This window comes from Crocuta crocuta, unplaced genomic scaffold, assembly GCF_008692635.1.
Source record: "Crocuta crocuta isolate KB4526 unplaced genomic scaffold, BGI_CrCroc_1.0 scaffold163, whole genome shotgun sequence".
NCBI classification, from domain to species: Eukaryota; Metazoa; Chordata; class Mammalia; order Carnivora; family Hyaenidae; genus Crocuta; species Crocuta crocuta.
In genome coordinates, this window is record NW_027529533.1 from 1969010 (window position 1) to 1984192 (window position 15183).

Sequence of the window (15183 nt, forward strand, 5' to 3'; positions counted from 1 at the left end):
CACGTGGATACCCAAATGACCCAGCACAGTTAATCAAAAAGACAATTATGTCCTCATTGCACTGTAGTCTTACCTTTGTGGTATGAGGTGATTGTATGTGTGGGCCCCATGTCTGGACTGTTCTGTTACATTGTCTCTTCTTTTACGACTACCATAGTATCTTAATTACCATAGCTTTTTAGTAGCTTAAAATACTATAATTTCTTTAGTTTTGTTCTTCAACATTGTCATGGCTATTCTTGGGTCTAATATACATTTTAGAATTAATTTGCTAAACTCCACAAGATAAACGTTTTGTGATTTTAATGGAAATTGCATTGAATCTGTAGGTCCGTTGGACACAATTAATATCTTTACTATTTAATCTTCCAATCCATCACTATCATAGATCTATCCATTTATCTGTATCTTCTTTAATTCATTGCAAAAATGTATTGTAATTTTAAGTGTAGAAGCCTTTGATATCTCTTAGTTTCATTTCTAAGTATTTGATTTTTTTGATACTCTCATAGTATTGTTACTTAAAGTTCATGTTCTACCTGTATGTTTAAATTTATGTATTAGAATATAATTGATTTTTGACCTTGCATACATCTTGGTTGTTAAATTCACATATTGATTCTAATAGTTTGTCTATGATATTTTTTGGGTTTTCTGTGTACAGTCATCTGTCTGCAAATAATTATTTCTTTCCTTCCAATTCATATACTTAGCTGGCTCAATATGTAATGCTAGTATAAATTGTTTTTAAAAATTGCTTTTTAACATTTACCCATTTTTGAGAAAGAGAGAACAAGTGGGGGAAGGGCAGAGAAAGCAGGGGACAGAGGATCAGAAGCAGGTTCTGTGCTGACAGCAGGGAGCCTGATGTGGGGCTTGAACTCATGAATCCTGAGCCAAAGTCAGACACTTAACTGACTGAGCCACCCAGTTGCCCCTGTTTTTTAATTTTTATTCTAGAGAGAGCACGCATGAGCAGGGGAGAAGGGTGGGGTCGGGGTCGGGGGGAGAGAATCTTAAGCAAGCTCCATGTTCAGTGAGGTGCCCAACACCGAGCTCGCTCCCATGACCGTGGGATCATGACCTGAGCTGAAATCAAGAGCTGGATAGATGCTCAACCAACTGAACCACCCAGGTACTTATATATTGTTTTGTGTTCCTTGTTTGTTTTTACAAACTGCTTCAAATCTTTCTGCAAAAAAGACAAGGTAGAAATAACTTATTTTTCCCTGAGGTTATCTTTAGTTGTATAGTCGAAGTTGGGGTAAAATACATGGTCTCTTGGGGTGCCTGGATGGCTCAGTCAGTTAAGTGTCAGAATTCTGCTCAGATCATGATCTCACAGTTCTTGAGTTCAAGCCTCACATCGGACTTATAGCTCAGCGCCTTGAACCTGCTTTAGATTCTGTCTCTCTCTCTCTCTGTCTGTCTCTGTCTCTCTCTGTGCTCCTCCCCTGCTTGCACTCTGTCTCTCTCTGTCTTTCAAAATTAAACGTTAAAACAAATTTAAACAAAGGGTTCTATGGTCTTAAAAAAAAAAAAAGAAAAAAGAAACAAACCAGCTTTTCACACATCATAAGGTTTAAGATTAGTCTAGATATTGTGCTATGTACCTGACCATGTAATCTTTACAGGTCTCAGAATGAGGTAGATGAGCTATGTGTACATAGATCATCAAATTACATATCTACATGTATTTTGTGTCTTAAAAATGAACCAAGTGATTGAATTACTTTCCCAAGGTCACACAGCTTCTGAAGAGTCCCCTGCCCCCAGATCTGATTCATAACTGGTATTTTTTTCTATTCAATTTCACCAACATTTTCTTTACTGTGTGCCAAATACTATGTTAGGTACTACAGGTAAGATGAGGAAGAAATGGTAGTCAACCTAAAGAAAGTTACAGTGTAGCAGAAGGTATAATTTTTAGTACAATGATAAGTATTTGGGTAGAACTGATACTCTGTTTTGTATCAGTGTATGGAAAAGCTTTCATACTCCAGGAGTTTAGGAAGGCCTTCTTCAGGTGAACCTTCACTTGAAAGAGAAGTAAGGAATGTAACTTACAAAGGAGGTACATCCTGTTCTTCTCTGAGGCCTCTGCAGAACTATCTACTTTATATAATGCCACATTAGCATTATCTGACATTTTATATAATGCCACATTGTAATTATCTGTGCTAGATATATTTCATGGTGGCAGTGTATAGCAGAAAATACAATCTGGTTATTTCATAAAGGTCTCTTGAGTGAATTTCTCCTTTGTCCTTCAACCCTACTGCTACTACCAGGACTGGTGGGTAAGGTTTCTATGGTATGGGGTCATTTCTGTTTCTTCCCGCCTCTCCACAAAGAAACAATTTATCAGGGCAGCTGTAATAGGTCTCCTTTTGGACCAAGTTTCTTTAAGAAGAAGATTAAATAGGGGCACCTGGGTGGTTTAATTGGTTAAGAGTCTTGACTTTGGCTCAGGTTGTGATCTCCTGGTTTGTGGGTTCGAGCCCCACATCGAGCTCTACACTGGCAGTGTGGAGCCTGCTTGGGATTCTGTCTCTGTCCCTGTCCCATACTTTCTCTCTCTCTCTCTAAAAAAAAAAAACACTTAAAAATAAAGAAGATTAAATATCCCAAGGGGAGCATCTTAGAATTAAAAAAAAATTTTTATTTATTTTTGAGAGACAGAGAGAGGGGGCTGGGCGGGGCAGAGAGAGAGGGAATCACAGAAACCGAAGCAGGCTCTGAGCTCGAGACACAGAGCCTGACACGGGGCCTGAACTCACGAACCCCAAGATCATGATCTGAGCCAAAGTGGGATGTTTAACCAACTAAGCCATTCGGCGCCTCCATCTTAGAAAAATTTTAAGTGCCTTTGTAAACTTTGACTTTGGAATTTAGCTCTTGACAATTCTCTGCCTAGGCCTACTCTGACCTTAACCTTCCTGATCTTGCTGCCTTTCCTTTAACACTGTGTCACCCACACATTCATCTGTTCCTCTCTCCTCCTGACTGACTTCCAACTGCCAACTTTCTATGTCCTGCTTGCTTGATTCTTTTCCAGCCACCTGACCTGCGGTGGCCTCAGATTTCAAGCTCTGACCTGCTAACCTGTATGGTGTGTGCCCAGCCTCCAAGTTGACAGCCAGCCTGTCCACCAGTCCCATCCTGCACCAGGTTATTGGATTGCTTAGCAGCAGTGACTCACGCCACCTTGCCTTCCCCCAACATATATGTAGAGTGGGGCACACCAGCATCTCATGAGGAGGAGCAAAACCAAGACTAGAACGAGAAAAGAAGGGAGACTTTAAGGGATGGTAGAAAAGGGGGGAAATCTAATATGTTTAAAGACAGCCCTCAGAAGTTCAATAAATGTTTGAGTGTCTTCTGTGTTACCCAGCATTCTGCTGGGTAATAGGAACATAAGATGAATAAGGAAGATATTTGGGATTCCAAAAAACTATTGATATGAAGCACTTTTACAGCATGTTTTTGTCCCTCTTTTATTTGTCACATAGTTTTATGCAAATTGAGAAGTTTTTGTGACTAAACTCTTGGTATTTTCCTAAGTTAATTTTTCCAAAGTTATTGTGCCCTAAATACTATTTATAGTTTGAAGTTGGATTATAACTATTGATTTGTGAATTTGGAAGTGGTCAGGCAATATAAGGTTTAATATAAAAATCTTGAACCTGTATCTACTACATATAGACAGAAGGAATGATTTTTGTGTTTGGCAAATGATCTCATATTCTGGAAGCAAGAATGGAGTTTGTCAAATGTTGCTTTCAATTTGTGACAAGAGACTATTGTGTGTTTTGTGTGCCTTTTACCCCTGGTGTGATCTGGACAGTTGGAATTAATGGTCAGGGATGGGTAGTAAAGTTAAAAACTTTTAAAGGCTAGGCAAGTAAATGTATTGGAGTAGGACTGGGACTGACTACAAGAATAAGGTATTTAAAATAATACCCTCAGATATTATTGTAAAACTGCAACAACATCAGTTCCATGCTGGCCAGACAGGAGAATGGCAGCATTTACGAGTCACCCTCAGCTTCTGGGCATTAGTTGTAGCAGGAACCAGGCTACCACCCTCTTAGGAAAGTTGATTAGAAGAACTGATACACTCATATACACAGTAAGGCTTTTTCCAAGAATTCACAAAATCTAGTTGATACTTGGTGTGTGAAATTCTATTCTTATTCTTTTTCTTTTAAAATTTATTTTAGAGAGAGAGAGAGGGCGTGCAAGTTAGGGAGAGGGGTAGATGGAGAGAGAGAGACTCCTAAGCAGGCTCCACACTCAGCATGGAGCCTGATGTAGGGCTCAATCCCATGAACCCAGGATCATGACTGGAGCGAAAATCAAGAGTCAGACATTCAACCAACTGAGCCATTCAGGTGCCCCTTCTATTCTTATTCTTAAGAATCAGGAAAGGCCAATAGAACTCCCCTATGACCCAGCAATAGCACTGCTAGGAATTTACCCAAGGGATACAGAAATGCTGATGCATAGGAGCACATGTACCCCAATGTTCATAGCAGCACTCTCCACAATAGCTAAAACATGGAAAGAGCCTAAGTGTCCATCAACAGATGAATGGATCAAGAAGATGTGGTTTATCTATACCATGGAATACTACATGGCAATGAGAAACAATGAAATCTGGCCATGTGTAGCAACATGGATGGACCTTGAGGGTGTTATGCTGAGCGAAATAAGTCAGGCAGAGAAGGACAAATATCATATGTTTGCACGTATAGGAGGATTAGGAGGAACTTGACGGAGGAACAAGGGGGAGAAGAAGGGCGGAAATGGTGGGGGAAAGGGAGAGAGGCAAACCATGAGAGACTCTCGAATGCTGACAAAAACTGAGGACTGATGGATTTTGGGGGGGAGGAGGCATGGGCATGGAGGAGGACACTTGTGGGGATGAGCACTGAGTGTTATGTGGAAACTAATTTGACAATAAACTATTTGTAAAAAAAAAAAAAAAAAAGAATTAGGAAAGGCCAATGCACATTCAACATTTGTTCCAAAAAGTCAAATAACTATGATTGTAGATCATTCATCTATAGAGTTTGAGCATGTTTTGAGTGGCAAAACAAAAATCAAAAACCCCACAAAATAACAACAACAAAAAGTTCCGGCTATTAATTTTTCATATTACCTGAAGAGAAAGTTTACGTTAGTTGCATAAAATCTCTATTCAGTATTTGTAGTCTTGTAGATAGAGTCTGCAGTAAATTAAATCAATGCTCTGCAAACATTGTAAGCAGCTAGAACAACTCTGAATGTGCATGACAGATGATATACTACTGGGAAAATCTCCGTGGAGTTTATTTACAATAGTCATACGGTGATAACAGCATTTGACTCTGAATTTGACTCACCATCAGGTATGGTAAGGGATGAATAAAACTGAAAAACTCAGTGTAGCAGCCAAAAGAGTCCAGCAAAATTAACTCCCCTAGAGGAGCATTATTTCCTAAGTATAGAGATTTTCTTACTTAGCTAGTATTATTTCTTTTATTTACTAGACACTTTATGCAACATTAAATTTAGGCACTGAATGTTGGGCAAGAAATGATAATACATGTTATCCATCAAAGTAAACAGTAAAAAATTCAGCCACAAATAAAATTTATCGAACAACCTATCCTCAGTGATTTCTAATTGTATTATCTTAACTTTTTCGTAATCCTATCTCAGGGTTTAATGGCTATTGATTGTCCATACACTGGCATTGTGGACTATCGGCAAGTGGCTTTATCATTTGCCAAGGATTTCCAAGAAGCAGGTGGCTTTGTTTTGACCAGTTTTGAAGTAAAAGATATTGAAATGGCTAAAGAAAGTCCTTCCAGAAGTGAAGATGGTAAGCCATCCTTGTCTTCCCTTTTGAATATTCATTTTGACTTCTGAACCAACTTGGGACTATTTTTGGCTGGGGTGGTGCTGGTGGGAGGGCCTCCAGGAACTAGGCTAAAGTAGGGTGCAGAGCTGGATGCATGCACAGAAGGGATGAGTGTGAGATTAGACGTGGGAAAACTGGGGCTGTGGTGAGTCTTGTGCTAATAGAATTTGGCACTGATTGGACACTTCTGATTGGTGCTAAAACCTGAACTGCCAAGGCTGTTAATGAAAAACCAGCCCCCAGATGCTTGCTTATTTTATAGATTATAGTCAAAATTCCTTGGGGATGCTTATTAAAAATGCAGATTTGGGGGCATGTGGCTGGCTCAGTTGGAAGAGAATGCAGCTCTTGATCTCAGGGTTGTGGGTTTGAGTCCCACGTTAGGTAAAGAGATTACCTAAAAATGAAATCTTTAAAAAAAAAAAATGCAGGAACACCTGGTGGCTCAGTTGGTTGGCCATCTGGCTTTTGATTTCAGCTCAAACTTCCTCTTCAGGTAATATGAAAAATTAATAGCTGGAGTTTTTTGTTGTTATTTTGTGGGGTTTTTGTTTTGCCACTCAAAACATGCTCAGACTCTATAGATGAATGATCTACAATCATACTTATTTGACTTCTTGGAACAAATGTCCAATGTACATTGGCCCTTTCTAATTCTTAAGAATAAGAATAGAAGGGCGCCTGAATGGTTCAGTTGGTTGAGTGTCTGACTCTTGATTTTGGCTCTGGTCATGATCCCAGGGTCATGGGATCAAGCCCTGTATTTGGTTCAGTGCTGAGTGTGGAGCCTGCTGAGGATTTCCTCTCTCTGCCCCTCTACCCTTTTTCCCTGCTCATGCTCTCTCTTTTTCTCTCTAAAATAAAAATTAAAATAATAATAATTAAAAATGCAGATTTTAGCATACCCAATCTTAGTGGATCAGACTATCTAGAGACAGGGCATGACTTAGCCATTTTGAAGTTCCTCTGGCCCCCACCATTGTGTACTACTTAGAGTTTGGTTTGTTTTGCTTTCTTGTGGGGACATTTTTCTCTTCTTCTTCTTCTTTTTTTTTTTTTAAAAGTAGGCTTCACACCCAGCCTGGGGCCCCATGTGGGGGGACACAACATACACGATCCTGAGATCAAGATCTGAGCTGAGATCAAAAGTTGAACACTCAACTGATTTGAGCCACCCAACTGCCCCTGGTGACAATTTTTTTTTTGAAACCAAATAACTTGATTTGTAACTTTGAATTTTTTGGACGTTTTTACTATTGGGAAATTTGAAGGAGATAAAGTATAGTGCTCAATTCTTCCTTGACAGATCTTTAAGGAGATCTGAGCCTTCTGAATCATTTTCCCAGTGTCCTTCTAAATTCTAATATGATGAGCACAACTGTTAAATAATTAATATTGGTATAGGTAGGTAGCATAAAATCAAATTTATGATACAAATAGATCATTTCTTTACCTGATGAACATAATGCTTCTTAAGACTGAGACCTCATGTGTCTGACTGGGAATTAATTTTGTAAATAGTTTATGATTAGAACTTCTTGTGTTGTGATAACTCTTGCTTCTCTACACAACCTAAAGCCTACACAGACTCAGGTTACCTAAACTTAGACAAAAAGCATTCATTAGTCCTTTGTAAAAATACATACTGATTAAAGATCTTTTACAAAATGGTTTTTAGGATTATAGTTCAGGGAAGCTTGGACTGCTTGTGTTGGATCTGAAGTGGGGAGTGGTCTATTAGCATAAATAAAGTGAATTAAAACAAGCTTAAAAGTATGCCAAGAGTTTTATATATTATCAAATATGAACTAGTTTAATCTTGTTGCTTCATAAAAAGCTTTAGAAGGAAAGTGGGAAGCAGAAGAAAATAGTTTAAATTTGATACTAGTATAATATTTCTAATAATGTAGGCCTTCTTTTACTAAAAATAAATCTTTCACTAATTCTTTTTTTTAGGGATGAAATATCCAATTGTGATAAGGAACACAAAGGTAAAGATTCTTAAGCAAAACTAATTGCATCTACTTTAATTTCATCCTCTTTCCTTAAAAAGTTTAATCACAGTGCTGTTTTCTATGTGCTTGAATGAATTTTGTATAATGTTATAAGTTATTCTGAGAGAAATTCTTTGAGAGCAGTTTAAAAGCTTGCTTTCTAAGAAGGGTTTCAACTTGGGAATGTATTCACAAAGTGATTGTACCAGCAAAGAATAGAATTAGAAGCACTTGGGGTGTTTAAGGCAACACTGATAAATATTTTATTGCTCCGCCTGCTTATCTGCATTAACCTATTAGCACTCTTCCAGTTAGAGGACTTTGGCGGAGGGCAGATTGCTCAGAGGGAAATGAACTGCTTTCTTTTCACCTCCACGTAGTCTAAAACAAGAGCTGTTGGATAGCAGAGAAGCACTGCATTTGCTTTGTGTTCTCTGAATGATCAGAGTTCAGTCAGGTGAGTTGAGTTATTAATGAGGGTTATAGGATTCATCATAGGAATTAGGCCTTACACAGTTGTGAGGGCTTCTGGGGAAGTGAAGGCTTAGAAGCAGAGTTGGTAGATCAGAAGCATCTCCAGCCAGTCTGAAAAGCCAGGTTTGTCCAGCTTCTAATGTGGGGCTGCAAATGGGAAGCTCATGAGGCATTCTGGGGGAGCTCTTGCCTCTCACCCAGGCGGTGGGCTAGGGCAGCACTTGGTTAGTAGGATCAGTAGTTGGGAAGCAGAGCTAGATATGGAGCTGTCATTCTCGGAGCAGTGGGTCTTGTCACCACATCGGAGTAGAATGACCTTCAGAGAACAGGGGCCGCTGCTTTACTTCTGCCTGCCAGATCATATGCGATTCCTGTGTTGGTCAATTGTAAGTTGGAACCATTACAGGGAAGGGAATTCTCTCAGTTACAGTGGCCACCTTAACCAAATTGACAAGAATAAACTCCTGCAGTCCATTCCTTTTCAACTTGGCATTCATTCACACCCCTTATAACCACATTTAACTTGCAAAATACAAACAGTAGTAAACTTACTATTCCACCTACAAGATGTAATTATCTTTTATACAACTGAAGACATGCTAACTCTCCAAAAAAGATAGGAAGTCCGCTCAATCCTTCTTTGGGTGACGTTCATTTCTTTTTAGCTGAGTCACATTCCCTCTTTGAGGTCCTTTAATTTAAATATTGAGATATGATGGTAACCATTATTTAAACTTATTAGATCAGTAGTTTCAACTGGAGATGATTTTGCTACCAAGAAGATGATACTCACCAGTTTCTGGAGACTTTTTTTTTTTANACTTTTTTGTTGTCACAACTTATAGAGGGGATCAGCGCTAACTGGCATTTAGTGGATAGAGGCCCAGGGATGCTGCTAAACATCCTACAGTGTGAGGGATAGGCCCCTGTAACAAAGAGATATCTGACCCCAAATGTTCATGGTACTGAGGTTAAAAAACCCTGTGTTAGATAATGGAGAAATGGTAGAGATGGCATTAGTTTCTGGGTACCATAAGAGAATACCACAGGTGAGGTGGCTTAAATAGAAATTTATTTTCTCATTGTTCTTGAGACTAAGCAGTCTAAGATCAGGGTGCCATCAGGATTGGTTTCTGATGAGATTTCTCTTCTTGGCTTGTAGATGGTTGCCTTCTTGCTGTGTCCTCACATGGCCTCCTCTCTGTGCATGCACATGTGCAGAGAGAGCAGTCTCTGGTATTTCTTAACTCTTATAAGCAGATAGGTGACCTCAATTAATCTTAATTACCTTCCCAAAGGCTCCTGTCTCCAAATGATCACATTGGGAGTGGGCGAGGGGGGGGGCTAGAACATATGCATTTGTCGGGGCAGATACAATTCAGCCCATTACAGTGAAGATAAAGAAAGAACTGGGTAATATATAGACAAGTATATTCATTTCAAAGTCAAGGAGAAATATTTATAACTACTACATTCTTCATTTCTCTCACCAATCATGTGCATATAACTGATATTTGTAATTTCCTTCTTTCACTATGTATTCCATAGTTCCTTTGCTCTTGCAAAGATCTCAGCTGGTCATGTTCCAGTGTAGTGGGATAACTCAAACTTTCATTCCCAAAGTGTCTTTGCAATTAACAGCCCTGCCTGTTTTGGGTTGTCGCCATTTCCATTAACTTTTATATCAATATATAGGAATACTAAGACATACCACAGGAGATCTATATTTGGGATGTATTTCTCTTTATCATTCTCAAGCTCTCTTTTGTGCGGTAGCAACTCTAATTTTCCTTGAGAGTCATTTTTGCTTTCCCTTTCAGTACAGTAATCCTCTCTGCCTATTGATTCACTGACACAAGGAACTCAAAGTAGCCAGGTATGGCAGTATCAACTTACAAGTTAATGGAATCATTTTTTTATTCTCTAATGGAAGCATTTCTCCCTTGGGAACTAAGACTTCTAGACATCAGAACCCAAAGTTGTGAAGATAGAAAGCAAAAATTTCATTAGTGGATTATTATAATAGTAAGGAGCTACTCCCATTTCTACCTCTTGGTTTCTGGCTCTGGAGAAACACCACCATATATTAATCATATGGAACATCTTGGAAGAGATTGCCCCAGACCTGCAAGGTGTTGCCAGCCAGCTGGATCTGTTCTGAATCTTCAAAAAACCTGTTTTTCTTTCTGTCACCTAGCAGCTCCAGGATGATGGGGAGCCTGCTCAAATCAGTGATCTCTACAAGCACGAGCTTATTGTTACACTTCATTTGTTGTAAAATAAGCTCACTGATCAGAAGTAATGCTTCTGGGCAAAATACCATAATGATGAATAAGGCATCCACTAGGTTCACAGAGTGGTTTTCTCAGAAGCATTTTGAGCAGGAAAGACAGATCTATATCCAGAACAAGTATCTATTTCAGTGAGAACTAAGTGTTGCTGGGTTGTTTTGTTTTGTTTTTTAATTGAAGTGGTCTAGGGACCGTATCAGTAGCTCTATTGATCTCTGCTCTTGGCAGATTGAGCATTCAGAGATGGCTATGGACAGATCAGCCTTAGGAAGTAAGTCCATGTTGCTGAACCCATGCACCACCTCCATCCTTGTTGTTATAACCATTCAGTTCATGAAGCTATTGGGTAAGGACAGGGATGCCTAGGGAAAGAGATTAACATTCACAAAGCAAGTCATCTTGTCTACTGATTATCAAAATCTTCTGCTGTGGTTACTCTTCAGTGGGCATTCATATGGAGCTCAAATATCTTTTACTCTCTGAGCCTGTTTGGAAAGGTCCATTCATATACCTTCCCCCCACCCCCCGAGTTCCTTTTCCTAACCAACCAGCCATAGCATTAGTTATTGCACATGAAGCAATAACAGACCCATACTTTTAGTCATGTCTCCTTCTAAGTAAGACATATAACAGGTATGGTGTTCAATGTTCTGCCTACCAGAAAGATTTCCCTTCACTGCAGTCTCTTAGGGCCACTCCTGAGTAGGGTTCTGGTTTGTAGCTGTTCACTTTCAAGTGCCAGAATGTTGTGCAAAACCATTTGTAAATTGAGCCTGTAGTTTTTCTTCTGATCATAGAGAAGTTCAGCTGATCATAGAGAACTTCCCATAGGGCAGATTGAGAAGGAGGAAGTAATTTAGCAGGACTAGGGGCTGTGCGAATTTGCGCCACCTGCCTCTGTAACCTTTGTGTGCCTGCAGGCCCTGTGCAACCCTGATCTTGTGTATTTTGCCACCCCCTTGATGACAGGGTACTGCTGTACACACCCAATTTTATGGCTTGATGAGTCAGACAACATACAGCTAATAACGAGTAGTTCGCATGGTAACTTAGTGACCTGTGGTCAAGTGTTGAGTCAAAGCCAGAATTACTTTCTCAAAAGGAAGACAGTTATCTGCAGAGGATGGTATAACTCCTCCAAAGTCCTAAAGTTCTGTGCTGTGATTTAGCTATAGGGACCTAGCAACATCTCCAGAGAACATCGCTATTTGTCACAGACACCCTGATTACCCTCAGATCCACTGCATTATGTGGCCCAGGTGGCAGAGCATCTAAGATCGCCTTTCAGAGAAGGATTAAAAGTCTGTTTCTACACCCGCCCTAATTGAAGGGCCATTTTCTTTTTTTTTTTTTTTAAATTTTTTTTTAATGTTTTTTTATTTATTTCTAGGAGAGAGAGAGAGAGAGACAGCATGAGCAGGGGAGGGTCAGAGAGAGAGGGAGCTACAGACTCTGAAATAGGCTCCAGGCTCTGAGCTGGCAGTCAGCACAGAGCCCGACGCGGGGCTCGAACCCACGAACCGCGAGATCATGACCTAAGCGAAAGTCGGACGCTTAACCGACTAAGCCACCCAGGCGCCCCTGAAGGGCCATTTTCAACTAGAATATGGTGTCATGTGATGGAGGATGTGCAGGGGCCTCTGGGATGCCAGTGAATATGTATTTAAACCACAGTTACTATAACTGTTGCCTTTTATTTTGGCATTCACTTTTAGTATAGTTAAATATAATTTAAAATTTTTTTAATTAAAATTTTGAGTCAGCTTATCAAGTTGAACTTGTATGCTTTAATGAGAGGCTAAAAGAGGTTAAATTAAACTTTTTTTTTTTTTTAATTTTTTAATGTTTTATTTATTTCTAGGAGAGAGAGAGAGACAGCGTGAGCAGGGGAGGGTCAGAGAGAGAGGGAGTCACAGACTGAAACAGGCTCCAGGCTCTGAGCTGGCAGTCAGCACAGAGCCCGACGCGGGGCACGAACCCACGAACTGCGAGATCATGACCTAAGCGAAAGTCGGACGCTTAACCGACTAAGCCACCCAGGCGCCCCTAAATTAAACTCTTTAAGAAATGTTTTATTTATTTCTGAGAGAGAGAGAGAGACAGGGTGAGCAGAGGAGGGTCAGAGAGAGAGGGAGACAGAATCTGAAACAGACTCCAGGCTCTGAGCTGGCTGTCAGCACAGAGCCCGACGCGGGGCTCGAACCCATGAACCATGAGGTCATGACCTGAGCTGAAGTCAGATGCTTAACTGACTGAGCCACCCAGGTTCCCCTAAAAAAGGTTAAATTATTAAACTTGCGGGGAGAGGATTTGCAGACTAAAGATTTATACATTACATACTGGGAAAAAGTCTGTTTCACTTCTGAAATAGCAATGGAGTTGCATAGTTTATTTATTTATTTTTTTTTTTAAAGAAATTTTTGTTTGAACAAATATATCATTCACTGTTTACCTAAATCTCCATTTTGGATGTGAAATTAATGTATTACTGAATTTAGTTATTTCATGTATAGCGTAAGATGATTTCAGGGACCTATGACAGGTTTTAGTCTTTTCTTCCATTGGAACTGTTTCTTGAGGGTTTTGTTTTTGTTTTTTGTTCCTTGAGTTTTTTAATGAGAACTTCTAGGTTGGTGCATGCTGGTACCATTCTACAAACTCTCTTATTTTTACATTTATCCAGAGTCTTATTTTACATTTTATGTTCTAAGAACAAAAGAATTGCTGACTTTTCAAGTAGGAACTAGTAAGTTTATATCACATAAAACTCTTTCTTGTACTTCTGGTGTAACTCTAGATCAACAGGAAAGATATGAACCGATTTAAAAGAAGGCATTTTTTTGTTTTTGTTGATGTAGCTCTTCTGACTTCAAGGGTTTTAAAACGATCATGGTTTAGCTAATTTGACTTCATTACAAAAAGAGTTTCATTTGACTTTTGTCAAAAGCGTGAGTTGTATAACTTGAAAATGGACTAGAGGTGCGTGGTGGGTAGCTCAATCAGTTAAGCCTCTGACTCTTGATTTCTTCTAGGGTCCTGATCTCACTCACAGTTGTGGGTTTGAGTCCCGCATAGGGCTCCGTGCTGTCAGTGCAGGGGCTGCTTGGGATTCTCTTTCCCTTTCTGCCTCTCCCCTGAAAAATTTATTTATTTTTCAAAATAAATAAATAAACCTAAAACAAAAAGAGGCTTGCCTTTGTAGCTAGGCGAAAATAGGATGTAGCGATAGAATAAGGCTGAATCAGTAGGGGCTGGAAAGACTGTTGAGACAGGTAAGAACTCTGAGTCTTCAGAAACAGGTTGTCTGGGAAAGAAGTCTAGGGACAGGAAATTACCTGGAGCAAGGAGGTGCTAGTTGTTTACTCTATAAAAATTAAAGAGATGGTAATTAAAGTATGATGGGGAATTGAGGTTAAATGAAACCTTTTAGGAAACAGGGTGGCAGTTGGCTAACCCTGGCAGGATAAGGCAGAAAATATGCAGATGATCACAAAATAAAATGTATGGGAAAATACAACAGCCTAAGATTAGTGGTATCCTAGTCACTAAAGCAAACCTTGACTATAGTATGTGTTCTCAATAAATGTAGATTGAAAGGATAACATTTCAAAAGTAGCCTCAATTTGCAAAGTACATATTGATCAGGAAGGAGAAATTGTTGATTGGTAGGACACAGTTGGAATTGAACTAGATTATTGAGTGTGAAGCAACCCGAGAATAACAAAGCTGTTAACTCCTAGATAGGATGGGAGAAGCTATCTGAAATACAGAAGACGTTGAATTGGTGGGAGTCTTCATCTAAATGAAGTTTCGTTCTTAATATAACAAATATTTAAGTTTCATGCTAGGTCTTAGTAAAACAGGAGTGTGTGTTTGTCTAACTTAAGTATCCTTGCAAGGTCATTGATTGTACCTCTAAAGTACAAAATTTAAGGTGACATCCTCTTATGTGCCACTACTGTAAGTTTCTAGCTGCTACCTAAATGCTGCAGAGCTTACTTTGCTAATACTTATATTTATTTCCTCTTTTAAAAGAAATAAAAAGAGGAGAGTTCATTTCTCTACCCTTATTGTCTTTTCTATCATCTCTTTTCCCACCCTTGACCTGTTTTTCTCCTCATTGCTTCCTACTCATATATTCTTTTGCACTAGGGAGAAGTTGTTCAGTGTCAGTATGTTGTGACATGTGCAGGACTTTACTCAGACCGTATTTCAGAGTTGAGTGGCTGTAATCCTGATCCTCGAATTGTACCATTCCGGGGAGATTACCTGCTTTTGAAGCCAGAAAAATGCTATCTTGTAAAAGGAAATATTTATCCGGTAGGTAATGATGCTTCTGCCTTCTTACCTTTCTCAAGATGATTGTGGGCAAAAAAGGAATGAAACAAAAACTTTTACTTGGGTCAGAAGTAAGAGCCATTTTGAAGGGCTTTTGGGGCATCTTTCACCTGTTTCTCTTGTCATTAAATCTTTAAATCTTTATCCTAAAATCAGAGTTATGAAATTATAATTAATT

The 15183-nt window shown here is 39.3% G+C and overlaps 1 protein-coding gene across 1 annotated transcript in view; it reads left to right on the forward strand.

Moving 5' to 3' along the window:
* L2HGDH (L-2-hydroxyglutarate dehydrogenase) overlaps positions 1 to 15183 on the forward strand; it is a 41244-nt gene that overhangs the window by 11386 nt on the left and 14675 nt on the right. Inside the window, exons 5-7 of the mRNA XM_077761266.1 lie at positions 5707 to 5869; positions 7865 to 7899; positions 14820 to 14987. Of these exons, the coding sequence (XP_077617392.1) occupies positions 5707 to 5869; positions 7865 to 7899; positions 14820 to 14987 (366 nt within the window). The remainder of the gene's footprint in view (positions 1 to 5706; positions 5870 to 7864; positions 7900 to 14819; positions 14988 to 15183) is intronic.